Source organism: Heliconius melpomene, chromosome 13 (assembly GCF_056956725.1).
Source record: "Heliconius melpomene rosina isolate 202511_hmr_F chromosome 13, ASM5695672v1, whole genome shotgun sequence".
NCBI lineage: Eukaryota > Metazoa > Arthropoda > Insecta > Lepidoptera > Nymphalidae > Heliconius > Heliconius melpomene.
The window spans coordinates 7,664,698-7,692,542 of record NC_140401.1 but is presented as its reverse complement, the minus strand read 5'-3'; the positions used below and the strand labels follow the sequence as shown (position 1 = coordinate 7,692,542).

The window sequence follows — 27,845 nt, the reverse complement described above, 5'->3', positions numbered from 1 at the left end:
AGCCATGACAATATGATTGTCAGTAGTTGTCAGTTGATATCAGTAATACTTTATAGCCATGGAAAATAGTAATTTTAGGAGTTAAATTGCATTTTAATTAAAATATCCGTGCTGTGGGCCAAAATTTATCTCTTCTAAACAAACATTCCACATTAGTTGTTATAAGCAAAAGTAAATGATAGTTATATTATTAAGTTTTTCGTGTAGTATTTGAGCTAGTGGTAATAAAAAGTTCTACTACAAGAGAAGTTAAAAATAATAAAGTGTTAAAGTGTGTTGATATCGTAATATTAAAAAGGAAAAGGTAAGTGATATTGAATATTAAAAAGAAACAGTAGGTGTAAGTATATATTAAAAAATGATTTTGTCTTTTTTTTTCAATGTAAAAGAAGTCAGCAGTTTTAATATGAAATATATATCAACATGGATATATATACATAAAATTTAATATATACCAGCGCTGCTAAGTGTCGTATTGGAATATAAAGTAAGAGAAATATATATATTTGTTTATTTATAAAAAAACAGATCAAATGCCTCATCTGCACAATAGTAACAGTAATAATATGTGATCTTATATATTAGTCTGTAAGCTATTCATTCAATTAGTATATAAGTATGTAGGTAAAATAATATCATATTTTAAATGACCTAGAAAACAATATTTTTATATGTAAAGCTACTTCTTACTTTTTTAGTAAATACAATAGTTACTGTAAATAGCATACTAAACGTAATTACAATGAAATAACACAATTTAAACCTACCATTAACCTTATTTCTTATTGCTTTTTTTCAATTTGTTTCTTGTACATCAATTGAATTGCTTCATAAAATTTAAGACATTTGTTTTTGTTCTTATTAGGATCATGTGTATCCTGATTGCAAAAAGGTAAACAGACAGAACCTAGTATTAAGATATCCCTTCCCCACACACCACCCAATCTGTTGAGATATTTTGTGTTGAGTGGTGAAATTAAAACGCTGCTTTGTCTTGTTTACTGTGGTAAGGAAATGAAAAATTCATTCCCCACACTGGCAAAAGAATTCAAAAACTCAATGTTATATTATTAATGTTGATATTATTCCTAATATACAAAAGTTTATGCAATAACATATCTTATTTAAGGTAGTTAATAGTGAATTAAGTAACAGTTATAGAAAATCATTAGCAAAAAACACATATGACATAAAATATATATTTTTAAAACTCCAGTAAGATAAACATTGCCATAATTGACACCTGCAAATCTTTAATAGTGCCAAATTATTAAAATTATTTTCATATCTTATCCTATTTTGAAAAATAAATAAAGACTAACTAAAAAATAAAGACATAAGAAAGGCATATATCTTAAAATATACTATCAGTTATAATTCAGCTGCATGGTTCAGTAAGACAGTGTCTCACTGTGCCATGATGTATCATGGCAGTGAGACAACATATTTTTAACTATCATTTTTTTTCCCCACCTTGATACAAAGCTCAGTACCACCATTCAACACAGAATACCTTGCTTTCAGCCTCCCACTTGAAAAGATCTTGGCATTGAGTCATCTACTGTGACAAGTGTTACGCTGAAAAAAATATAGTGATTTAGCAAGCTAAGTTATTATAAACACTGTTTATGTTGGTCAATATGGGGGCAGTAGTGCAGTGTCTGAATTTTACAATATTTTTAATTGGGGGATGAAAAAAGGAAAATTCAACACTAGCAACTTCCAACTGGTCCTGTGCCTACTCTGTGCTAGCTAGCTAGCTAAAAGACATATAAAATACTATAATTATATTAGTTTCATTCAACTGCATGCAACTAAACATGTGGAAAGTGATTATTGATAATTTTTAAAATATGTACATTTGTCATCAGTAGAGACCAAATTATATTTGTTTCTTTGCATATTTAAATCATTCTCATATTTAATAGCATATTTTCAAAAATGTTGTTATAATACATATTTTATCAATACATTTTCAATATTTTTCGTGTATCACGCATTAACCAAACCGCAATTATGCTAACTTAAAAAAAATAATAAAATTAGCTTTCTTTTTTACTTGTTCCTAACACTTAGGTATCATTTAATGTTGTCAGTTTCCGAGCATTGTTCTTGCATATCTGCTATTACAAAGCTTTTTTGTTGCATATGATTAGATTATGATTATTATGAATTTAAATTTTACCAACATTTACCATTTCGTTTCTGTAATCCATATTTGTCTTCTTCTATTAAACTAGTGATTAATTAATCAACAGACATGGCTTATTCTTGAGTTTTAAATTAAAAGCCCAGCTGGTAAAACCAGTAAAAACTATGATTCACAATACCCGTGATTATCATCATAGCCCACTATGCTACTGCTGTTTAAGTGTGGCAGTAGGCAACAACTTTCCTTATTTACATTACAAATAGATTAATACCAATATTTTAAATTAAACTCACCAACGAAATTTATTCGAACGGTGACTATTGTTGTTTTCCGATAAATCCCGTAATACATAAACACGTACAAATATTTTGCTGAGTCAGGTTAGCGTTACGTTTTCGTGATGCTTTTGAGCAGTCGTTAAGGTGGCAGCGGTCAGACCGATTGTGTGTGAACAATCGCATAATAATCATAAATATAATAAACGTGTAATTTATTGTGGAATCGAAATTGTTTATGTGATAAAGTGCATTTATTTTTGGATTGCAATAGAAGTGCAATAGAAAATAAATAGTGCAGTCATGTCTAGGTGAGTTTAGAAAAGTTTTTAATTGTAGATCAATTATTAAAAACAGCTTCACGTTGTATCCCGCACACAGCAGGGTAGACAGAGGGAACCTAGTGTTAAGACATTCCATCCCCCAGAATTAATTATTAATAACTTTGAATTTATTGTATGACTTTTTTATGATTAAGCTTATTTGACTAGACGAGAAGAAGCCGGACAAATCTAAAGAAAATTTACTCCATTTTATTTTATTTTATTTTATTCCATCTTTTAAAAAAAATATTTCGTAGACGAAGTTTATGCGCCTAGACCGCAACTTTTAATATAAACAAATACTATGTATACCGATCGTTATTTATGTTACATGTTTTTATCATATTAGGTAGTAGAGTTACCTTTGCATTTGTTCTTTTCACATAACAGATTTTACAAAACGGCTTGAAAGCTTCAAATATCACAGCCTGTATCCAACCTCGGTAATTCTATATGCTAATATATTTAGCATATAGAAAATATTGAATAAAGTATTAAGGAATTAAATCAATGAATCAATAACTCTACATCTATCTAAGTAGGTATTACTTAGTATTGGACAACGGAAAAAACGGAAACGGAAAAGCAACGGAATGTCACCGTTTAATAAAATCAAAGGAAATAGCGAAAAAACACAAATCAATTAACTAAATCGAAACATTTTGAACTAAATTAAGAACGAATCAAGACTTATTTATCATTATAAAGAGTTACAATTTCCTGAGTGATTATGATCGGAGTAGGTGATGTACATACTTCTTTCCTGTCCCGCCAATCCCGCACGCCTTATCCTGCAATATGCGGGACCCGATAATGATGCGGATTGCGTGATTGGAAGTCCTAATTTGCTCAAGTTTTATAAGCCGAAAAAATATTTTAGTCGATACTTATTTGTATATGCAATTAACAGGAAATTCTTACATTAGACGCCATAACGACTTTCTGAAATTATTTCCCTGGTTACTAAAATTTTGTAATATTTTGTTCACAGATAAAATGGAGAAAGAAGATGACATTGGTCGTAATTTATTAGACGATATGCCGCCGATTAACTGTGATCTTTTTGAAGGACCCTACGTGGGAAGTAATGATATTGGTGATATGACCTTTTGTCTTGGAAATTACGTCCCTGATTTTATGAAGGTAAGCAATAATCGTTTGAAATTGATTATTTTTTGTTAATAACTAATATTATTAAACATTTTTTAAAATTTGATTAAAAAAGGTTCACGTTATCAGTCAAATCATTTTAACATTATCTGTCCTTAACCGTGACCGCACGGACAGCTAACTCATTCTTTTTGACGTGATAAAGGTAATTTACCTTGAACGTCAAACTGAATGAGATATTAAAGTGTGAAGACAAATATATGCGTAAATTTTACAATATGTGACTAACCAGCAAAGATGCCGGACCTCTAGTATAGGGAAGCTGATAGTTGTAAATATTGTAATGAGTCATGCTAAAGCTCAATTTTAGAGCGTCTGGAAACGGACCGACCAGAATGATTTTTCAATTTTCTTAAATTATCGTACAAATATTTTCGTTTATGAAAAACTTAATACAAATAAAATATGTAAAACACGTATTTATTAAAATACCAGGACTAATTTAAATAAAACGGTTTTTCCTCTCAATTTTATAGAAAAATTTAAATTAAATATACTTTATCTACATGTACATGAATCATATTATAGGTTTTTCGTTTATGCAGGAAAATTTCGTAAAATACTTAATTCTACATGATATCGTTGAAAAATTATTTCAAATTTATTTTGTATGGTCAATGCGATGGAACTTAATAGTATAACATTTTTATTATGGACTTACCGCGTGTATTATTGTTATAAAAGTAAACTGAAGTCTAATTCGTGTATTAGTTGATACATTATATATTCAGTACTAGCGGCCCGCTCGCGGTTTCATCCGCGTGAACTATGTTATTATTAATTTCTGTCTCCATGACTACGTCCTAGTGACGTCTATGCAAAATTTGAAACTCTTAGCATTTGTAGTAACGAAGTTTCATACAAATTTTCGACCCCAAAAACAACCCCTTAGAAATCGAATATTGCAAATTCCCGTCTTAGCGAGCACCTACGTCCTATAAGTAACTTCTATGCAAAATTTGAGATTCCTAGCACGTGTAGTCTCTGAGATTTCGTGATGAGTGAGTGACCTTTCGATTTTATATAATATATAGAAGACTAGCGGCCCGCTCGCGGTTTCACCCGCGTGAACTATGTTATTATCAATTTCTGTCTCCATGATTACGTCCTAGTGACGTCTATGCAAAATTTGAGACTCCTAGCATTTAGTAACGAATGACAAAGACAAATGTCATTAGTAACGAAGTTTCATACAAATTTTCAACCCCAAAAACAAACCCTTAGAAGTCGAATATAGCAAATTCCCGTCTTAGCGAGCACCTACGTCCTATAAGTAACTCCTATGCAAAATTTGAGATTTCGTGTAGCACATGTAGTTTCTGAGATTTCGTGATGAGTGAGTGACTTTTGGATTTTATATATATAGATTATTATTTTAAGTTAAAGTACTACTACTCTATGACAGATTATGTAATTGTCTTACGCATCGCCCTTGATTCCTGTTGAATGAATTGACATAGGTAATGATTATGATGTCTGCTTTGATGGTTTTAACAATGGTTTTTTAGCGATTACAATATAATGAATATATAAAACTTTATATAGTTAAAACTTATATAATACGACAATAACACATTAATGCTTTATAGAATTATGACTATTTAGATATTAAAGAAATTCTAAACAGTCGGCATAAACAAGAGCGATTTGCCGAAAAAAAATACGACATATATAAAAAAACTTTTTTTGGGAAATGTATGTTATTTTCTAGCTCAACATAAATATTATCAATTGTCAATGCACGTCGATTATCAGCTGACCATTATGTACTATTTATTATCTTTCGCCCATTACCTTTAGCTAATGTAGGGGAAACACGTTAAATAAGGATCAGCTCACGCTGTATTCCGCTTATAACAGGGTAGGCAGAGGAAACCTATTGTTAAGACTTTCCGCCGAATTTTTCGAGGCATTGCGTGTTAAGTGGCTTTTGCCCAGATGCCAAAGCGAAGAAATGAAAATATTCATAAATAATAATTCGTTCTCCCGAGTGGGAATAGAACCCATAACTGTTGCGTTTACAGTCACATGTTTGTGCCCCTTACAGCCTTTTAAATAAGGGTACTGATGCCAAATAACCCTTAACAAAATTATTGTCGAATAATTGGTTATGGGGTATTACGGTACTACTTTGAAATTAATACAAAGTTTTTCTACGTCACTATTATCCTATGAATGTTATTACGACTAAACACGATGGTTGTGGATTCGATCCTCAATCGTGGTAACAATTATATTTAAACTTCTTTATTATTAAGGTATGATATAACCAAGCCACCTTAATTTATAAAAAAAAAACTTGACAATATTTTTTCAATACGAGATTTTTCACATAATACATCACTCAATGATGTTTATTGAAAATACGTTACTGAATCATAACGGATGTATAAATAAGAGTTAAGAGAAATGCTTTATTTTATATGACACGAATCCTCTACACAAAATGGAAACTTGTCATGAATAGGCACATATTTACTTAAACAAAATGCTTGCGTCAAATAATTACGCATAAAATGTATGGAATTGAGAATATTGTTTCAATAAATAACAATAAAATTAATTATTGAAACTATACAATTAATGTATGGCTGCCACTGGTACGTTTGTTCTATGGGAGTATTCTAAATATTTATTTTTGTTTTTTAAATTCACTATAAGTATTAAGATTGATAAGATATAGCCTAGTAACAGACGGACGGAGTCCTAGTAATAGGATCCTGTTTTACCCCTTGGATACGGAACCCTCATAGCAAAACACTATAATATAATCTATATATATAAAATCGAAAGGTCACTCACTCATCACGAAATCTCAGAAACTACATGTGCTAGAAATCTGAAATTTTGCACAGGATTCATTTATAGGACGTAGGTTCTCGCTAAGACGGGAATTTGCAATATTCGACTTCTAAGGGGCTGTTTTTGAGGTTGAAAGTTTGTATGAAACTTCGTTACTACAAATTAGGGAGTAGTAGAAGGAGTATCAAATTTTGCATGGTCGTCACTTATAAGACGCTGGTACTCATGGAGACAGAAATAAATAATAACATAGTTCACGCAGGCGGAGCCGCGGGCGGGCGGCTAGTACATAGATAATATAAAAAGACTTGTCCTCACTGACTGAGGTAAGACACACGCACAGCCATAACCGCTGTGCGTAGAAACGTGGAATGTGGACAGATGTTTACTTTCGTAATCTAGACATCCACTAAGAAGGGATTTTTAAAAAATTTTAACCCTAAAGGGGTGAAATAGGGGTTGAAAGTTTGTATGGAAAAAAAATTAAATCCGCATCGATTTTCATAAAATTTTAAATTTAGATTTTTAAAAGTATTTAATTGAACACGTGTTTCATCGTTTTCTAGAATTCTCCCCCTAAGGGTGCATATAAGGGGTTGAAAGTTTGTATGACAAAATCTTTTCTCTATACAAACTGGATCTAATCTGGATTATTATAAAATTAGAAATTTAGACTCCTAAAAACATTTAATTGAACACATGTTTTATGGTTTATTAGAATTCACCGCCAAAATACGCAAGCGAAGCTGCGCGCGTCCGCTAGTACATAGATAAGAAAATATTTTTTGTATAAACGTGACAATAAACATAATAATCGAAAAACTATAATATCTTAATTACAATCAAAGTGACGGCGCTACATTTGCTGTATACGTATTTTATGTATATTTGTTCAAAATAAATTAATTTAAAGACAAAACAAATAATTGAAGGGACCATGTTAATCCGAGATCGCTTATTTAATTTTCACGAAGCCTTATCTTATAACGTACAATAGGGGCACAGCGTCTCGCGTCAAACCATCGCCTTGTTCGTATTGTTATTGTTAGTGACCTAAATGTCCAATTTAAACAAACATTTGCAAAATAACATTTGCATAAATACTATAAGTTATCTTTTTTCCAAATGTATTAATAGTTGATGTAATTTAATTTAAAATAAGTAGGTATCAAAACAAAGTGCAAAAATCTTTTTAAATTGTAATAGCAATTAAATTCTTGTAGTTCAATTAAATTCTTGTAGTCCTTTTAAATTACAAATTAATAATTGCTGTTTATTTTGGGATGTAGTATAATAATTATTTGTGTTATTTATTCTTTTGTTAGAGATGATGAACATGCTACATTTTTATCTCAATATAATCGGAGCAAAATGGTGGGTGACATAGCTAAATAAAAATTTTCCAGATAATGAATAAGACTATTATGTTTTTGTTTCTTGTTTTGTACGTTAATTAATTAAGACCCTCAAAGAAATAATAAGATTGTGAAATTTTCCGTCTTATAATCCTAATAATTATGGCTAATAAATCTTAGCATAAGTGTGAAATTAACAATAATAATTCCAGTTACTATTCCCTACTATATATGATAGTGTGAAAAATAAACAAGAATTGACGTTTAGTTCCGCTGCTCAACACGACATGCCTCCAGAATTCGGAAAACGGAAGTGTTCATTAAGGCAATCCCATTCCACACCTTACGTCTTCCCGGCAACGGACTGTTTTCAGGTTCTTGAGATGCAGCTTGAAGCTAGAAAAAAAGTCTTGTCCCCGGGTTATGTTATTTGTTTAATTTCGCAATTTTTTAACACTAAATGACAATGACATTTACTAAACTACCTAGTCATAAAATATTTATGATAAAGGTCGCAAAAAGTTTATAATTCGTTTTTAAGAAAAACAAATATTTTGTATTCCCAACTTACAAGTAAAGGAAAAAATATATTTTTATTCGGAAAAATACTTTTTGTCATTGAAAATATTAAAATGTTATACCTTCGTTTCTTAAGATATCTTCTTATCGCTCAATATTGAAATAACGCAAGCCGCCATGACTCTGCAAAATATTACTTTACAACGCTGTATATAATATTATTGTAGAAATTTAATTATATGTATATAATAATTTTAACTAATAATCTTTTTATATATTAATTTTAATCTTCCACTAGTAATATACTATTAGAATGTTAATATAAATAAAAAATATATTATCCTCATAATGTTATATCATCAGTCATCAACCCATACAATGTGCTTACATGCCCTCCACCAGTCCTGCTTTTTACGTGACCTTATTCAATATCATCGATACTCTTGTTGGATTTAGATCGATCCATGTGTTCTCGAAGGTCAACCGATGCCTTTCTTGCTTCATATGTAATTCTTGACGATTTCTCAAAAATGTTAATAAACATCGTAGTATATTATAAATCAAGGTTTGCTTTTGTTTCCTAAGAAACTAATATTAATAATACTATATGCTTTTAAATAGTCGTTGAGCTAATGTTTCTGAACATTATTTAATGATTTTTCTAATTATTGTATTTTTTCCACGGTGTTATAAAAAAATAAAAACAAGTTTCTTTTCTATTACCTAATTATTCAATTTTTTTTTGCTTTTGATTACACAAAAATGGTTCAGGTTGTTTTATTTTTTGGTAAGTGTACATTAATTGTTTTTCAAGTGTTGGCTGTGTTGGTTGAGTAGAAGACAAAGAAAACAACTTTTTGGAATCATGTTCATATATTTTCCTTTTAACATTTTCTATAACAACTTATTTCTAAATGATACATATAACTCTAAAAATATCTATTTAAGAGATACATTACACTAACCTATAACTTATTTGCTAACCATTGATAAGCAGGAAGCAAAAATCTTATGTATTTAATGATAAAATTCCGATCAAAGTCCACTGTCAATATAATTTTAAAAAATATTAAAAGCCTTTTCCCATAAAAAAATGCTTAACATTAACACCAATTGCTATCAAGATAATGAATTATCATATAAATTAGTATCGTGGCGCAGTGGAAAAATATTTGAATATAAACGGGGTAGTTGGGGGGAGGGGAGTTTGATCCATTATCGTGGAAGAGATTTATTTCAACTGAACACTCTAAACCACTAAACAGGTCACAGTCTAAACAGGTTTATATGTTGGAAATAGAACAAGTTGTCTTTTCACTAGGTTCTGTTTGACTACGTTACAATGGGAAAGATTGATGAAGATGAAGGTGGAAAAAAATATTATTTCATTTGAATTGAAAAGTTAATGTTAAATCTACTATTTATGACGTTTTTTTTTTACTATTATGGATATTTTATTTTCCTTTTTTTTTCAGATGTTATTCACAATGCGATCACATCACATGCTTACTGATGTAGTTCTAGAAGTCGGAAAGGAACTATTTCACGTTCACAAAGTGGTTTTAGCCGCGGGAAGTCCTTATTTTAAGGTAAATGCTTACTAATTTTCCATAACTTTACTTGTAGTAATGTCAGATGTTATAATAACCACAGTTAGTTAAACAAAAGCAAAGTTATATAAATATTAATTTTCAGTTGCCACACACAAATGTTTTAGGTGCGTCATCGTGAAAATCATATTGTATTGTAAATTAAATAAAAAATGCTTATTTTAGTTCTAGTCCTATCTTATATATATACTTACCTACCTAGTAAATATACTATAAAGCCGATCATTTAAGCTGTCTAATGATTTTTTTTTAAAGAATGCATAATAAGTTTACCATAACCATTTTTATATATCTACAAAAATAATTTTCCACGTTTGATCAACTGTTCTAAAAATTAATCCAATGAAACAAACAAAATCGTCAGCTTTATAGTTTTTACGATGTTACCAGGCAATGTTTACGAGCGGGCTCAAAGAGAGTGAAATGTCTCGAGTTCGTCTACAAGGTGTCTGTCCGTCCGCTATGGCCTGGCTGGTGTACTTCATGTACACGGGCAAAGTTCGCATAACCGAGGTCACGGTGTGCCAGCTGCTACCTGCTGCTACTATGTTCCAGGTATTATATTTATACCTTAAGAGTTAATTATTAACAAATGTATTTATATAATACGGTGGACGAGTCGTGGACGTCGCTGATTAGGTAGGCCATGACTTCCGACCTTACTGTACCAATGTTAAGTACATTTTAAACGTTTACCTTTCTTTTCTTATGCATATATTTTTAGCAACATTTTATTATTAGTTAATTTTTATAGCGCTGAATAAAACAAGTGTTTTGGTGATTTTTCTCTTCATCACATATATAATTATATCTATAGTTAGATACATAAAACTTTTGAAATGATAAAAAAGAGTGCGTCATGAATTATTAATTATGATAAATTAGTTTAAAATAAATTTAAATATTACGTAGGTACCTTGCTTAAGTTTTTCTTGAATTCTTATGTATTTGTTATCCGTTCAGTAGTTTATGCTCGAATGTGGAACAAACATCGATTCTCACAAATTTACACATTTAGAATGTTTGTAGGGTCAGTAGAATTATAATATTAGTAATATTTAAATGTATCCGGCTTGAAAATGCCTAATCATATTTGAGACCGTTACTTGACGAAAATTGATATTACCAAGATAATATTTTTTGATTTTGTTATCTTTAAAGACGACGTAACAACGTTATCGTATAATATAAATAACTATCTTATTTATATTCACATAAGAACGTATCACTTTACGTAGGGATTCAAGCGTAATAATTAAGCTCTTTATCACTTCAAAGTCAACCAGAAAATGGAAACGCATGTTTTAACATTTTATTATCTTAGTCTACCCCGCAAGAATAGCTCTTCAGCTTCACGTTGTATCCCGCATATAGCGGAGTAGGCAGAAGGAACCTAGTGTTAAGTTAAGATACGCCTTTCTTCACTTTCCGCCAATACCGCGCGTTGCGTGGCGGTACTCAACGAGGTACCCCTTGTTACTAGAGCGAAAAATGAAAATAATAAATTATTCATTTCCAATAGGAGGAATTGAACCCAGAACCGTCGCGTTTACCAGTCATACGATAGTGCTTGTTCTAAACTTAAAATAAGTGAGCGATAGTTTTAATTTTATTTACGGTTTTGTCTAAACGAAGTGACACAACTCTACCACTACTCTAACTAAACCTTTAAAACAATTTCTAAATATTATATATATTAAGAAAATCTCGTTATAATCTCGTTATAATACTATATTACAACGATACTAAAAGTATATAACATAGAGCAATATAGAGATGATATTTTCATTCATCCTATATATATATATATATATATATATATATATATATATATATATATATATATATATATATATATATATATATATATCTTATAAAACAAAGTCGCTTTTCGTGTCTGTCTGTTGTTTCTAACTCTTCTTCTTCTAAACCACCCAACGGATTTTAATGCGGTCTTCACCATTAAGTCGAGTGTTTTTCGTAGAAGGTTTATATATAGTTTATTATTTGTAAATTCTTATGTAAGTTAACATAAATACGATAAATATGTATAAAGTCCTACCCGTTGAGACACTTTCGCGCATGCGCTGCTCTAATAGTAAGTACTACATGAAAAAAATTTACTGGAGTATTGTTCCTCTTAATAAGATCTACAAAAAAGTTCGCGGAGGCATATTCGTATCTTTTAAGAATAACGTGTAGTGATCATTTTTCTGTCTAAAAATAATAATTTCAATATATTTTTTATTGTGAGGGATATTTTTCCATAATGGTATTAATCCTTATCCTTTAAAATACTTTATTAATTTTCTACGTTAAACGAAGATAAAATTTGCTTTTTACAATATTTCGATATTGCGAATAGTTTTACAGAAAAACGCATTTAATTGTTGACACATCCCGCCGTTGACACATCAGCTGTATGTTACTCAAGTTTCACTTATCTTAAAAATACTTATCAAAAAAATCCTTGCTGCGAAACGGCTCGCTACTCGCCATGCGTCCGCCGTGCCCGCTTGCCTTACACGCATCGGTGGTTCAGTGGTAGAATGGGTGCGATTCCCGGCCCATGCATTCTATTTAATTTTCCTCACAGGCAGCCACGTCGTGCTTGCTTTTCATCAGGGACAGAATACCCCCTTCAGGATTAACCACAAGCTCGAAAAAAAAAAACCCGGCTGCCTCTATAGCAACGAAGATTTAGTTAGATGCGTTTGCACGTATTGGATAATTGGAGTTGAATGTATTATTTAAGCGCGATATATTTGGTTTCAGATTTTTTGTAGTAGTTAGTAGTAGGTAGGTTTTTGTTTATAATTCCTTCCGTTTAAAAATAGTCATTAGCCTATTTAAAAATAGTCATTTAAATATATTTTAATAAGTACTTGAAAAGATTAGTAGCACAGATTAATACTAAAAAATCCTTGCTGTGTAAAACAATTGGAAAATCTTTATTGAAACTACAAAAATGCGGGTTGCATTAGGGTTTAATTATTTTTCACATTATCTTAAGTGCTTTGCAAACATACATTACATGAATAATCCAGTAGTTAAAGCGGGCGAAGCCGCAAGAGGGTCGCTAGTAAATTATAATCTTTGAATGAAAACGGAATCTCACTCTGCCTGACCTTATTGTATGCAAACAAAAAAAAACGAGAGCATAGTTAAAAAAAATGTGATAGTTACATAATTAAATGCGTTGCCATGATATTGCACGACTCTTTGAATAAACACTAAGTTGCGAGAGGCACAGTGGAACGTAATGGGTGTTTTGAGAATAACATTACTGTATAAGTCTTTATTCAATTTGTTTTTTCTATTAACCATAATTATGTTAATTTATTACTGTGTTATTATATAAACGTTTAATTATTGCATCTTGGTCGAGTTAGAGTTGCTTTTCTTTTTTTATATTAGCTTTACGCTGTATCCTACACATAACAGATAGTGCTATGTACGGGAACCAGGAAATCTAGTGTACCCTCCGTTCCCCACTTTCCGCTGAATTCTCGAGGCATTGCGTGGCCGTATGGCGCCCAAATATTTCATTCCCTCGAGTGGGAATCGAACTCAGTGTTCCCCTGCTTTATAGCTGTATTCAAGTTTACTTTCATAATGTCAACACCAATAGTAAGGTGTGCTAGAATGTGAAATGACATATATTGTAGTTGTGTGCTGCAGATAACCAACGTCATAGACGCGTGCTGTGCGTTCCTCGAGCGGCAGCTGGACCCGTCGAACGCCATCGGAATAGCTAACTTTGCGGAGCAACATGGCTGCGTTGAACTCAAACAGAAAGCAAACCAATTCATCGAAAGACATTTTACACAAGTGAGTACTTACTTTATATATAACTAGCGGACGCGCGCAGCTTCGCTTGCGTATTTAGGGGTGAATTCTAATAACCCATGAAACATGTGTTCGATGAAATATTTTTAAGAGTCTAAATTTCAAATTTTATAAAAATCGGTGGTGATTTAAAGATATTTCCATACCAACTTTCAACCCCTTATTTGCACCCTTAGGGGGAGAATTCTAGAAAACGATGAAACACGTGTTCAATTAAATAATTATATTTTATAAATATTGTCAGTTTGTCATATTATATTTAATTTGCCTAAATCTTAGCTCACTACATTCTTTATATAACATAATTCCACCGAATTGTTGACTATTATAGACATCAGATATTTTTCTCAAACATGTGTTAATTGAAGAAAACAAACTTTAAAATACAGACTTTTAAGACTATTGTTGCAAATATGTATTTATCAAAAAGATAATGTGTTATTTCGAACTGATTTTCATTACGTAGAGATACATTGCCGGATATCAGGCAAATGTTTTGATATTTAACATTAGGTTTTTTTTTGTTTTTAAGTACATATATATTTTTGTATTATGAAGACACAAGAACTTTGTTTTCAACATGTTTTAGTTCAACATTCTCTTTATTGCCACGTAATTGTAAAAGTGTAAACAAAATCACTATGCTTAGAAGTTATTTTCATACAGCATATTTCTTGTGTAGAAATTTGTAAATGTCACAAGCTGATTCGTAATCCAATATGAAGATAACATTTATTATTAACATTTTAGCAAAAAAATATCAATTTTAAATTATAAAATAAGGAAAAATAAATCACAAAGGGGACAAAATGCTAATATTTATATTTTTAACATTTACTTAGATTGATTAGTGTAAGCGGTGTTGCTTACGGTATTTTGTCTATTCCACAAACACTATCAACTGATGTTAAAAATGCCATGTCATTTTACTCGTCATTTGTATTTATTTGTTACGTAATGGCGGTAACCACGTTTTTGAATTTAATATTAGGTAGGTACATTTACGTCATTAATGACTGGAGATATGCGCTATTTTGAGTAGTCGTTTGTATATAATTTCTTTTTATTTATCAACAACAAGACAAAAATTTTAAAATATATCTTTGATAATATTATTTTTTAAAAGGAACTTGAATTTGGGATTGTTATTTTAGACTGCTTTGCAGCACGACAGCTATCTTTATGACAAATGGTGTACGTGACGTACAACGATGAGATTTAAATTATAAAATCATGCTTTACCAACAACATATAGGTACTAGTTTACTTAGCTTTATTATATTATATTTAAGTATTAAGTTTTTTACTATTTGTATTTGTTTCTTTTTTTTAATTGATGAGCTATAATATGTCTTTCACGCTTTATCCTGCATATAGCAGGGTAGGCAGAGGGACCCTGGTGTTAAGACACACCATTCCCCACTTCCCGCCGATATTTTGAGGCATTGCGTGCTAAGTGCCGGAACTCAACGCCGTGCTTTTGTCTTGGTACCTTAGGGAAGAAATGAAAATATTAATAAATTATTATTCATTCCCCCGAGTGGGAATCGAACGTACTGCCGCTGCGTTATAGTCAGACGCTTGTGCCGATTATCTTAATCAAGTATATATTGTATTTTTGTTGTAGGTGTGCCAGGAAGAAGAATTTTTACAGTTAACGGCTCAAGAACTTATTTGTTTAATACGAAAAGATGAACTTAACGTCCGGGAAGAGAGAGAAGTTTATAATGCAGTTTTAAGTTGGGTAAGTGTAGTTGAAGAAACACTAGTATTTATTAATAAAATTAATGATAAAATCTTATTTAAAACGGTACCAAATTCGGATTCGTGATTATAATTTACGTTACATTACATAAAAAGGATTGTTTTTTTACAAAAAGTGTAAGACCATGATAAATTTAGTATGAAATATATGAACATAAATTATTTTATTTTAAATTTGCATTTGTATAGCGTTAAAAAAGATTATCCTTGATAGGAGTGAGTCGGCACTTATTGAGTTATTACTACACTATACCTACTATAAAACTTTTACCCATTTTTGTTTTCTTTTCATAATGTTTTGACAAAGTTGTTTTATCAGATTGGAAAATTCAAATAAATTTAAAATGATATCTTTGTTGTACCTTTTTATCAATGGTAGGTAAACCCCAGGATGAAAAAATGTTTTGTAATCGTTAGTGTGCAATAAATTATAATCCTTTCTGGAAAAATAACATACAAAACAGTTTCGTGTTGTCTATTAAGATTTTTTTATGGGAAGACTGGAGCTTCAAATCCAAAACAAATATATCTTTATTTGAAAATATTAGCGTGTCTCTGTACAAGCGGAAACGGATTGGTCTTTGCTAGGTCTAGTATATAGCCGTAAAATATTTTTATAGGCCAATGTCCTATGATAAGCTAAGTAGTATTAATGTTATATACGTTATCAATATTTATACAAATCGGCGTACCAACAATACGTTATATTGTTTTATTGGAACTGTAATTATTACTAAAATGTTGTAAGTAACCGTGACTTTTAATATATTTGTTTCTCATTTTTACTTATCCCTTAAGGAAAATGAGAAAATCCAATGTCATTTCCTTGAACTAGCGTTCACTTTTTGTGGGTTTGCGACTTGTTCTAAATAAAAAGAATACCTTTCCATTATTTGAAATATGAAACAAAATATACCCAGTTCACTAAAGTTAATGCCTCAAAGCCTCAGGCCTGAGAAGAACCGGCGCAAGAAACTCAGCGGGAAAAGTTTAATTTTAGAGATATGGCATAGATGATGGTGTTAACCACGACACAGTTTATGAATGAACTGTGGGATTCCATGCCACTGTAAAGAAAAGCTGACTTCAAATAAATTAGATATAACTTAAATTTAATATTTTTTTAAAGGTAAAATTCGACGAAGATAGAAGGTATCCTCTTATGGAACACATATTACAAGCTGTTCGATGCCAATATCTGACGCCCAGCTTTTTAAAGGAACAAATGAGCACGTGTTCTGTATTGAAGAAGGTTCCAGCGTGTAGAGAGTATTTAGCTAAAATATTTAAGGTATGCCATTCTCTACAACTTATGTTGATAATACGGTCGTGGCCCCCGCGTGTTCTAATACGATATCATTTCAAAGATATATTGTTTACTCATGTTTCTGCTAATTTATTTTATCAATTTTGTCGAGCAAAATATTTTATATTACTTTTATTTTTTTAAATACAATAGTAGAAACTGTATTTAAATAGGTTAAGACATTTCTGAATTTAGCGTGCAAAGTACTAAAAAACACAAATATACATAAGTATATAAGTTTTTTTTATTTACAGGATCTGACATTACATAAAAAACCAATAGTAAAAGAGCGGAGGCCCAACACGCCTCGTATTATTTACGTGGCGGGTGGATATTTCAGACATTCTATAGATACGTTTGAAGCTTATAATATAGATGATAACTGTTGGACAACATTACCTAGACTTACTGTACCGAGATCTGGATTAGGAGCAGCTTTTCTTAAGGTAAAATTCGAATCTATACTCCTACTCTAATATTATAAAGTTAGTTTGGTTGATCGCAGTAACCTCAGGAAATACTTTTCCGATTTTAAAAAATGTTGGGTAGTCCCTTTATCGAAGAAGGTTTTAGGCGATTATTATAAAGTTACATAACGTTATCTTTTCCGTTTGATTTTATTATATTTTTTTATTTTTTTTTACAAATATCCGCTACAAAAAGGCGTAAAAAGAAAGACTCAGAAAAATCATTTGGCAAGAGAGAATACTGTTAACAAATACTAAAATAAATACAATTTTCAGGGTCTATTCTATGCAGTGGGTGGTAGAAATACATCGCCAGGCTCATCGTACGATAGTGATTGGGTAGATGTGTATAGTCCCGCCGCTGAGCATTGGCGTCCTTGCAGTCCAATGTCCACGCCACGGCATAGGGTATATATTTTATTTCTTTATTTTGTTGTGGCCATTTTTATTCTTTGCTTTTTGCACTGAATAATTTTTCTTAATAATAATAAAAATATGTTACATTTAATAATATTGTACGACAGACTACCGCTTTTGTTTTGTACACTTTGAAGTTAAGCTTAGGAAGAAAATAATAAAAAGTAAGAAAAATCCTAAAATGAAATCTGCAAAGTCCTAGCTACTTTCAGGGCCCCTCGATAAGTCGATGGTACTTTAAATGAATATATTAATTTAATAAAATCAACATTTTGCTCTTTATAGGTAGGAGTAGCGGTAATGGACGGTTTATTATACGCAGTCGGCGGATCCGCCGGCTCTGAATACCACAAGACTGTTGAATGGTAATTATTTAGTTTTCTTCGCTTTCTTTATTTAGTATTTTACTACGATCACCGAGTTTAGTCGCAGTATTTACTTCCATAAACCAGTATTTTCTAATTATTTACAATTACAAATATATGTAACAATATAACAAAACTTTAGTTATTTTTCTTTTCGTTTACTATCCACTCTCAATTTAATTTAAATTTTACTATGTAATTTCAATTTTACAGTTAAATATAATATTTATTTTTGAAAAGTACTAATATCCACCTATTACCCACCACAATAAAAAGTATGATTTTAAAATTTTACGTGATTATGACCAAAACGCTGGATGCTATGTTGCTCTACTGTATGTTACACATCTTCTTCATTTCCTCAGTTACGACCCAGAAAAAGATGCGTGGACATACGTAGCGTCTATGGGGCGGGCGCGGCTCGGCGTCGGCGTGGCGGTCGTCAATCGCCTACTGTACGCCGTAGGCGGCTTCGACGGCGCGAGGAGATCCAACTCGGTAGAGTGCTACCACCCGGAGAACAACTGCTGGACTGAAGTTGCTACCATGCACTACGCTAGGAGTGGGGCTGGTGAGGGAATTTTATTGTTACTTTGTGTGTGTTTGTTTATTTATTGAAGTTTACTTCTTGAATACTGTCACTGTGTTTATTAAATAAAGTGTTATTTTAGAACATTAATTTCTTTTTATTATTAGGATAATGATATCTCACTGTAAATGCGACGAGATTCAATTATTTTTTTTTCCCTCTGCTGAAAATAACTGCTGCAGAAATAAAATAAGCAAAACATATAATTGTATAATTTGTTCGCAGGCGTGGCGGCGTGGAATCAATACATCTATGTAGTAGGCGGCTACGACGGCGCGTCGCAGCTCGCGTCCGTGGAGCGCTACGACACGGAGCGCAACGCGTGGGAGGAGGTGGCGCCGATGCGCGCCGCGAGGTCCGCGCTCTCGCTCGCCGTACTCGATAATAAGCTCTATGCTATGGGTGAGTACTGCAGTTCTTCTGTGAACATTGACTTAAGCCACAGCATGGAGACGGAGTCTCTAGTCCTAGAGAATAACTTTCTTATGTATAAATAGGATTGTTTTTGTTTGTAGCTATTGTGTTGCGTTAAATATTAAAAATAATAAACTGTGTTTATTTCCCCAGGCGGCTACGACGGCGCGTCCTTCCTTGACATAGTAGAAATATACGACCCAGCAACAAACTCATGGAAAAACGGCACTTCGCTAACATCAGTTCGCTCCGGACACGCTTCAGCCGTGTGCTACCAACATATCGCGAGGTCCACAGAAATAGGCGACTCCCATCCCCTCCCCTCGACTTCCAACCCCCTGCCCCACCCCGACGACGTCCCCATGGCTGCCAACATTATGAACGCAATCAACCCGCAAAGAAGGTTATAGCATTCGGAGTGAATACGCTGTGATAAATTATTTTTATTAGTGTAGTGGCAACCTTGTTGATTGTTAAGGTCTGGTTTGGTCTCGTCTTAAATGGACAATCTATAAATTCACGAATTTCATGATTTTTTGACTTTATTCTAAATGTACAAATTATTAAAACAGCCGTAACTGCTGTTTCAATTTAAAATTATGTATGCATTTGAAATGTGATGTCATGAAATTTAGAACCCCCTGTCACACATCACACATCTTTATTTACGTGTAATGCCATTTATGGATGGCCCCATATGCGGTGTCTATGTCAATCATTCATATTACAGCATGCATAATGTTTTTTTATGAATGAAATAAATAATTCTATTAATTATATCCTACTTTCTGCATGCTGGGTGACAAACACACCACTTATATTAAAATAGTTTTGTCCGATCGAGTTTTGAATTTATGTTTCATGAAACATGTGCCAATAAATCTATATATGAAAATTCATTAAATATCTGATATTAACATTTAAAATTCAAGTAAATGGGGCAAGTTAAATCAACTGCATTAATTTCTCTTTCAATTATTGAAATCTCATTATTAGTGGTTTTAGTACAATTTTATGTCATTTTAACATATAGAAACTGTACTGGCTTCTAATAAATAGTTTCTGTCACGATTGGATTGCTTTACAATAAAAAAAGGAGAGGAGAGCAAAATTATATTAGGCTCATCAATAGTCTGGTTCAGTTCAAGTTTTATAAAAAAAATAAGTTAATGATTGTGATCCACCACCACACCACCTACATCCCTTCCTGCGCGGGTCGGGGACAAAAAATTAAGAGTTCAAACATGATAAAAACAAATCATTAGAAGCCAGTCTATTTATATCCGTTATAAATTGAAATGGATTTTGATATTTCCGCGGTGTTTGGGACAAGGCTTACATTTACCACATTTAGCTTATATCTATTATCAATATTTATATAAATAATAATGGATTTTTTCAAAAAAACCTAATAATTTTATTAAAATTTTAAGTTACGTTATTTGTCAAAATTTATTTATTTCTTAACAAATTCAGTGTCGCACAATACACTATTAAAGCTAAAATATTTAATAAGGCCATTATTCTTGTACGTATTTTGTTATGTAGTTCTTTAGATATATAATATGACTGCTATATTTAAATATAAAAATAAGACATCCCAGCATTTCTTGCAATACGTGTGGAAAGTATGTACAATAAATTTGCGTTTTTTAAATCATAAAATATGTGAATGTTATTTTACTTACTTTAATTTCGTATATATGATATGCATATATACAAAAAGTTTTTAGCATCTTTGTTCTATGAAAAACATTTGTTTAGCAATATAAATGGTGTTAAAGATAAATACTTTCAATTTTCATTCCTATAATATTTGAGTTAAATTATTGAAAGTGTGTGTGACCTTATTTACAAAATTTAAGTATGGTTAATTGTATTTACATAATACCACAACAATACAATTTTTTTAGTACTACAAACAAGTTTATTTAATATTATTCATGTGTAAAGTAATCTAAAATAACATGTCTTGGTGTAATTAACTATTTGTATGTAAATTTAAGTTTGCGATTTCTTGACAAGATTATAAGGATGTAAGTATTGAGGCATGAATTGACTTTAAAAATGTTGACATTATACTCTTCCTTTATATTTCATAGTATAATGAGTCTTAATTATTTGTTTGATGTGTCTGTAATGATGTCTTAATTATTTTTTTAATACACAAATTGGATCGAAGGATTGCTTACCCTACATCTATTTAAATTAAGTCAAACAATTATATTATAATAATAAGCGATAACTTTTATTATGTCCCTAGTTATAATTATTTTAGTTTTGTAAATAATAATGAACAATTAAATTAAACTGTAAATGATTGAATGTTATGAGAATGTTGTGTATCGTCTTCCAAACACATAAATTTGACCGCAGGCGGCTGAGTATTAAAGGTGTAACATTTTAAACAATTTTGTAAACATGGTTGAGAGTTTAACTGTAATTATTCTATAACTCACATTTTTTCTATCAACCTTTCAATTCAATTCATTGTAAATAAAACATCATGTATTTATTACTTAAGTCATAGCAAGTGTATAATGTGTTTAAAATATGTATGTAAATATAATACCTGCGGTAAGAGTACAGGCTATTGTAAGGAAAATAAAGACTGCTATGGGAATAATACCTCCTTTTATTTTATTTAGTAATACAAATCTATATCTCAGTCTGTTTAAAGAGAGTATGTCTAACTTTATACAGTAACATATTCAAAATTAGAATACTTTTATAAAGTAATTCTATAATACTTAGCTTTATAAAACAACTTCATGATTAGTAAAAACTAAGTAGGCTTCCTGATAACTTTTCTTTTTCTTCTTATAATTATTTTAAATTCTGGTACATCTTCTGTTTGATTTGTATTAGAATTTGAAGAACTTAATCCTATACTAACATTATTTGTATTTATAGTATCGGAATTTGGTGAAGTAATCATTTTATCATCACTAACAATGGGTTTGTATGGAGTTGAAGTAGCCAAAACACGTACTTCGTTTAGCGCGTCTTTTTTAATAGTATCTTTTACATTACTGTTTTTTACATTTAAATCTGAAAGATCTGAAAGGTCTGGAAGGTTATTATCTCTCTGAGGTTGAATCCCTGTAGATATGATAACTGTCTTAACTACGTCATTTTTCTCCATCGAGGTTTCCCCTTTTGGATTTTCACTATTGTCATTTAACTGTTGTTCTTTATATGACATTTCACATTTACTATTTGATATATTGATATTGGAAAATTCATTATCTGTTTTATTCTTTTCTTTATTTGGTACTGATTCAATTATAGTGTTATAGTTAGTATTTGTAGGAAGTTGGTGAATTGATTGATCAATTTCCGCTTTAAGGACACCTTGAACGTTTAAACTCATGGCGTTTTGCGTGTTTTCAAACATTAATGCATATGTAACATCTTGTAATTTATTATCACTCACTGGTATACCTAAATCATCTGGTGTTATTAGGCTATTAGTATCACCGAACAGATCACTAAATTTATTTACAGTTTGCTCGGGAATAATCTTTTTATTATTTTTTTCACTACTTTTCTTTTTATTTTTTTGATCCATAGATGTAGTTTCTTTGGATTCCGATTTCTTCTTACTTCGGCGTTTTTTACTATCCCGAGTTGAATCTTTAGATGAGCTCTTTTTGATACTAGTACTTTCTTGTGTTACAGTATTATCAGTTCTTTTTTTGTCTATCATTTGATTGTCATGAACATCAGTTTCTTTTTTGTCTATCATTTGATTTTCATGAACATCAGTTTCTTTTTTCTCTACAAAACTAGAATTTGTGTAAGGTTTGTCAATTTTTGTAGTCGCATTTGTTTTTTGATTGCTTTCACTATTTGGTAAAATCTCTTCAATTTCTTTCTGAAATTCCATTGTGTCACTTTCTTCATCACTCAATTCCAAATCACCTTCAACAGTTCTTATTTTATCTTTTATTGTCTTATCTATATTACTTTGCTTATTATTATTAGACTTTTTAAATTTAGCACTAACTTGAACTTCTTTATGTTTTTCTTCATTAGGTTTTGATTTTTTATCCGACTCCTTTAATTTTAAATTGCTTTCTTTGCTCTTCTTTATATTTACATTTATATCATCACTAACTTTAGTACTTTTGTCCAGTTTATTACTGCATTCTTGATTTTTTTTAATTTCGGGCATTTTATATTCACAGGTTGATGAACTTTGCCGTACTTCCAGTTTATTTATTTTTTGCCCAGTATCAGTAATGTTAGAGCTTATACTTTTTCTATTAAAATCAAGATTTGGCTCCTTATAATTTTTTGGAGCCTTTGACAAGGTAACATCATCTTCTAAACTTAGAATTTCTCCTGATTCAATTGATTCATTTTCATCCATATTGTTGTAAATTTGATTTAAATAGTTTTCACTTTCAGTAAAAGAACATGGAAAACTTTTTAAAGGTTCCGGAAGTTTTACATTCTCTAATCCCCATAACATTTTATCTATGCATAGAATATCAATATCCCGAGCGGAAGGTATGAATAAAAATTTTTGACCATTGTGAGAATGTAAAAAGTATTTTTTACTCGAAATTCTTGGATCTTCAAGTGAAGTTGCAGCAATGTTTCTAATTTCTAGAACAGATCATATATGGAATTTATTGATAATACTTTTGTCTTAATATCTATAAAATTATGCTAATTTCGTGTCATGTGTACATTTAAAAATGTTTATTTTTTACCTTTTATTAAATGTTGAGGGAAATGACTGTCACTATGTATATAATCAGGTGACTGGCAGGATATCTGTTCAAATTCAGGCTCGACTATATACCTTCTATCAGAAAATTCCTTTTCCCTGTCACTAATATAATTACTATCCTGTGAAGGACATTTGCTGTATAACTCGGTTTTTTGTCGTTTACTGTTTGGCTCATCAAAACTATTCCTTATTTTATGTTTTAGGCTAGAAGTTTCGTAATGTCGATGTCTGTCATGATCTCTTTCGTAATTGTACCTCCTATCTCTACTTTTAGAACGATTATATTTGTCAGAAGGTGGACTTTTTACTACTCTTACTCTATTATAATCACTATATCTATGTTGATATCTTTCTGGACTGTAGTTTCTGTGACATCGTTTCATATCATAGTCATTGTGTCTTGGAGTGTTATGGTCAAAGTTATTGCTATTTCTACTTCTACTTGAGTCAGTTGAGCAGTGACTGTGTATGTCTGTCCTATAATCTCGATTATCATGCCTTGAATTCTTAGGAGGCGTTTTTCTATTTTTTTTGCTATATGGTTTATCTGCTTCTTCATCAGAACTAAATTTTTCTTCCTGAAAACTATATATCAGAATTGTTTCCAATTACATTTAAGCTAAAAGTTTCACGACGTATCACGCATATTGCTATATGCGGGATACAGGGGGAACTAGGGAACTTAATGTTTAGACACTCCGTTCCTATTAAGACACTTCCGTTCACCAATTAAAAAAGAGAGAGAAAAGAGAGAGAGAGAGAAAAGAGCGAAAAAAGTATCCTAACTCATCGCCGTGCTTTGCCTCGTTCCCAGAAAGAAGGAATTAACTTAACTTAACGCTGTATCCCTAGCGGAGTAATAAGAGAGAACTGACCGCCAAGTGCTACGGTCTCTATATATCTCTTTTGCCTCGTACACTGTCATCAACCTCTTGATACATGCCCTACGGGAGGTCCTCATGCGTGACCTTCGTCCAGTATCTTTGATACTGTTTTCCAAGGTAAATTGAGGACTCCACTATACCTCTCTTGGCCTGTGATTGTGCCTTAAAGTGATTGGCACTTTTCCAATATAGATCTTTTTTTTACTTTCACCCCACCATTGAAATTCCAATTGAATCAAGCCCCCATGGTCTTGCATAAAAAAGTTGTAACAAGTGTATAAAAATTTCAACACAATTTGATAAAAATGTACATAGAGTAGTGTAGTGGACAGTTTCCAATGGGCATGGGTATGAATTCCACTATATATATATTATATATATATATATATATATATATATATATATAGATATATAGATATATAGATATATATATATATATAGATATATAGATATATAGATATATATATATATATATATTTCTATATAAATTTTTATATAATTTAATTTTACCTAGTTGCTGGCATTGATTTTCTTCTATTTGAAATTCTCTGGCTTGAAGTTTTATTAGAATGTACTTCATTTTTAGATATATTCTCTTTCATTTCAGTATTGCTTACTGATTTTTTACCAAAATTATTATTATCTACATTTGTAGTATTTGTAGTGGTTTTATTTTCATTTGCATTTGAACTTATAGGAGGTGAAGATGCTCCGGTTTGTAGTCTAAAAATTTTAGGAATAATTTCAATTTTTAATCTTAAAAGACTTTCTTGTGGTGTAGCAGGACAATGTCTGACAGTAAATGCAACTGTTGTGGGTTCAACACTTACTTGGAGTGAGTTATTTTCATTTCCCCACTTTGGTAACAAGATAAAGCTCAGCATTGAAATCAATACTTAACACAAAATTCTTTGTCTTTTGGATATAGGTAAACGTGTGAAACAGTATGCCTGAACAATAGACACCCTCTGCCTACCCCGCTATATATGTGATACAACTTGAAGCTAAAAAAAATTAATAAAGAAAAAGACCTTAATTAATAGAAAAGAATATAATGTCATACCTATTATTTTTGTTTCCACAAGATTTATCTTTTGAATCAACACAATTCTGTTTTTGTTTGCCTTTATCTATGTTAGCATAATTATTTTGATCTTTTGAATTTTTTTGATTTCCATTAAAGTTATTACTATTCCTTGACATGCATTTACCCTTGGTTTGCAATGCATTAATTATTAACTTGTCTTTTCTAAAAGAAATCAATATTATCTAACACAATATTATGACAGATAGATGAAAAATACTGTATTGGTTTCAGTTATGGATAAAAAAATGTTTCAGTTTATCAATTACTTTTGGATCATTTTGTTTACAAATATTTTTTAAAACTTAAACAGTTTTTTCACTGTTGTTTGTGATAATTATGGTTTTTCTTTTCTAGTAACAAAAGTTATCAAACTTATTGCTACTTTCTTCTTAATGCCAGTGTGTCAGCCAGGCATAATCAAAAACCTGTCATAATAATAATTTAGACTCCATTCATTTTCAAAATTATCCTAAACTTTTATATAAGATTTGGATAACCAAAGGTTACAAATAGGTTTTAGATTTTGGATGTCCCATACTTCAGAGATGTTGTACATCTATAAGATCTCTAACATTGTCATATAAAATGAGATGAGAGAAATGTCTTAATACATAGCATTTGAAATTTGGGTGAAAAGTAAAAGGAGAATTGGGTGTATTGACAGTGGCATTAGGTTTTCTTTGCCTACCCTATTCTATGCTATATGTGGGCTATAGAAACATTCTCACAAAAATAACACAAAATCATACTTACTCAGTATTTAAGTTCTTAATCATTTCACCTTTTCTTTCAATTTCTGCTCGAGCTGTTTTCAATAGGGAAGAATAGTTCAGTTCCAGCTTTTTATATTCTGAATTTAATTTTTCAAAATCCTGCAAAATATTCTACATTATCAGTGCACATCCATTCTTATGAATGGCGATGTAAGATAGTGAAACATATTAGCATTATAAACACATTTTACTTTTCTGGATTATTATTTATAAAATGAAATGGTACTTCTTAATCTATTTGAAATAATGCTAATATTAAGGAAATTTAAGTAACTATTGAAATACTTACTTTTTGCAATTGATTCATAGCAATAGAATTTTCTTCTAGTTTTTGTTTAAGTTCATTATTTTCATTCTTAAGCTAGAAAAAAATACATATTTAATTGCTGAGTTTTGACTCCTGATTATTAACCCAATTATCGAAATAAATCATAAATAACAATTGGCGCTAAAACGCGATACCTCTGTAACGTCATTTACATCTTCATAATTTTCCAAGTTATCATATATATCATCCATTGTAATCAATATATTTATTTAGGTAACAATGTAAGCAAAATGCACAAACATGCAACTCAAAATATATATTAAATTAAAATGTTAAAACACTTAAATTAAAAATAGTGATAAACGATCCAGGACAAGTTACACTTTTTGACATTTTACAAAAGTTGCCATGCAGCTTTTAATTTTTATGTACGTTGCGAAATTATGTTTTTTTTTTTTTAATTTAAATCATAAATATTTTTAACGCATTTAAAAATTTTTGAATCAAATTAAATCAATTTTGAATAAAAATTTTGAAATTAGAAAAAATTAAGTCATATTTGAACAGTGATTAAACTGTAGTAGTATAAATATTGTCAAATTAATTTCTTATATGCATTTAACATATTGTTAACAAAATGGTATGGTCAGCTAAATCATATATTTCCAAATTTGTTATAAAAAAATAGTCCTATTTTTTTACAATTTTCTTTGTT

At 30.7% G+C, this 27,845-nt stretch overlaps 2 protein-coding genes across 4 annotated transcripts; one reads left to right on the top strand and one right to left on the bottom strand.

The window, feature by feature from the left end:
- Nucleotides 1–6: 6 nt before the first annotated feature.
- Keap1 (kelch like ECH associated protein 1) lies at nt 7–22,003 on the top strand. 2 transcript variants are annotated; one of them, XM_085196023.1, is made up of 13 exons: nt 7–304; nt 3,742–3,893; nt 10,072–10,185; nt 10,597–10,761; nt 13,888–14,037; nt 15,683–15,799; nt 16,949–17,110; nt 17,380–17,571; nt 17,869–18,000; nt 18,295–18,374; nt 18,740–18,945; nt 19,189–19,365; nt 19,531–22,003. In XM_085196023.1, exons 2-13 carry the CDS (start codon nt 3,747–3,749, stop codon nt 19,785–19,787), a joined length of 1,899 nt encoding a protein of 632 aa, XP_085052149.1. In that variant the 5' UTR covers nt 7–304; nt 3,742–3,746; the 3' UTR covers nt 19,788–22,003. The 2 variants fall into 2 exon arrangements, with proteins under 2 accessions (XP_085052149.1, XP_085052150.1); XM_085196024.1 differs by lacking the exon at nt 7–304 and adding an exon at nt 2,594–2,738.
- Nucleotides 21,995–27,532, bottom strand: LOC146532790 (uncharacterized). Of its 2 annotated transcripts, none has more exons than XM_085196021.1 (7): nt 27,325–27,532; nt 27,152–27,223; nt 26,843–26,973; nt 26,066–26,251; nt 25,513–25,725; nt 24,099–24,703; nt 21,995–23,991 (listed from the first exon to the last, which is right to left on the bottom strand). In XM_085196021.1, the coding sequence occupies exons 1-7, from the start codon at nt 27,379–27,381 to the stop codon at nt 22,163–22,165; spliced, it is 3,093 nt and encodes a 1,030-aa protein (XP_085052147.1). In that variant the 5' UTR covers nt 27,382–27,532; the 3' UTR covers nt 21,995–22,162. The 2 variants fall into 2 exon arrangements, with proteins under 2 accessions (XP_085052147.1, XP_085052148.1); XM_085196022.1 differs by having other exon boundaries at nt 26,843–26,961.
- Nucleotides 27,533–27,845: the final 313 nt, after the last annotated feature.

What these genes read in the sequence shown, in the direction of transcription:
- LOC146532790 (XM_085196021.1), bottom strand. Translation starts at nt 27,381, where the DNA reads ATGGATGATATATATGATAACTTGGAAAATTATGAAGATGTAAATGAC. An exon ending in CTATGAATCAATTGCAAAAA is followed by an intron (nt 26,974 to 27,151) that starts GTAAGTATTTCA and finishes CTGATAATGTAG; the next exon opens with AATATTTTGCAGGATTTTGA. An exon ending in AAATCAATGCCAGCAACTAG is followed by an intron (nt 24,704 to 25,512) that starts GTAAAATTAAAT and finishes TCTGATATATAG; the next exon opens with TTTTCAGGAAGAAAAATTTA.
- Keap1 (XM_085196023.1), top strand. Translation starts at nt 3,747, where the DNA reads ATGGAGAAAGAAGATGACATTGGTCGTAATTTATTAGACGATATGCCG. An exon ending in TCGAAAGACATTTTACACAA is followed by an intron (nt 14,038 to 15,682) that starts GTGAGTACTTAC and finishes TTTTTGTTGTAG; the next exon opens with GTGTGCCAGGAAGAAGAATT. An exon ending in ATTTAGCTAAAATATTTAAG is followed by an intron (nt 17,111 to 17,379) that starts GTATGCCATTCT and finishes TTTTATTTACAG; the next exon opens with GATCTGACATTACATAAAAA.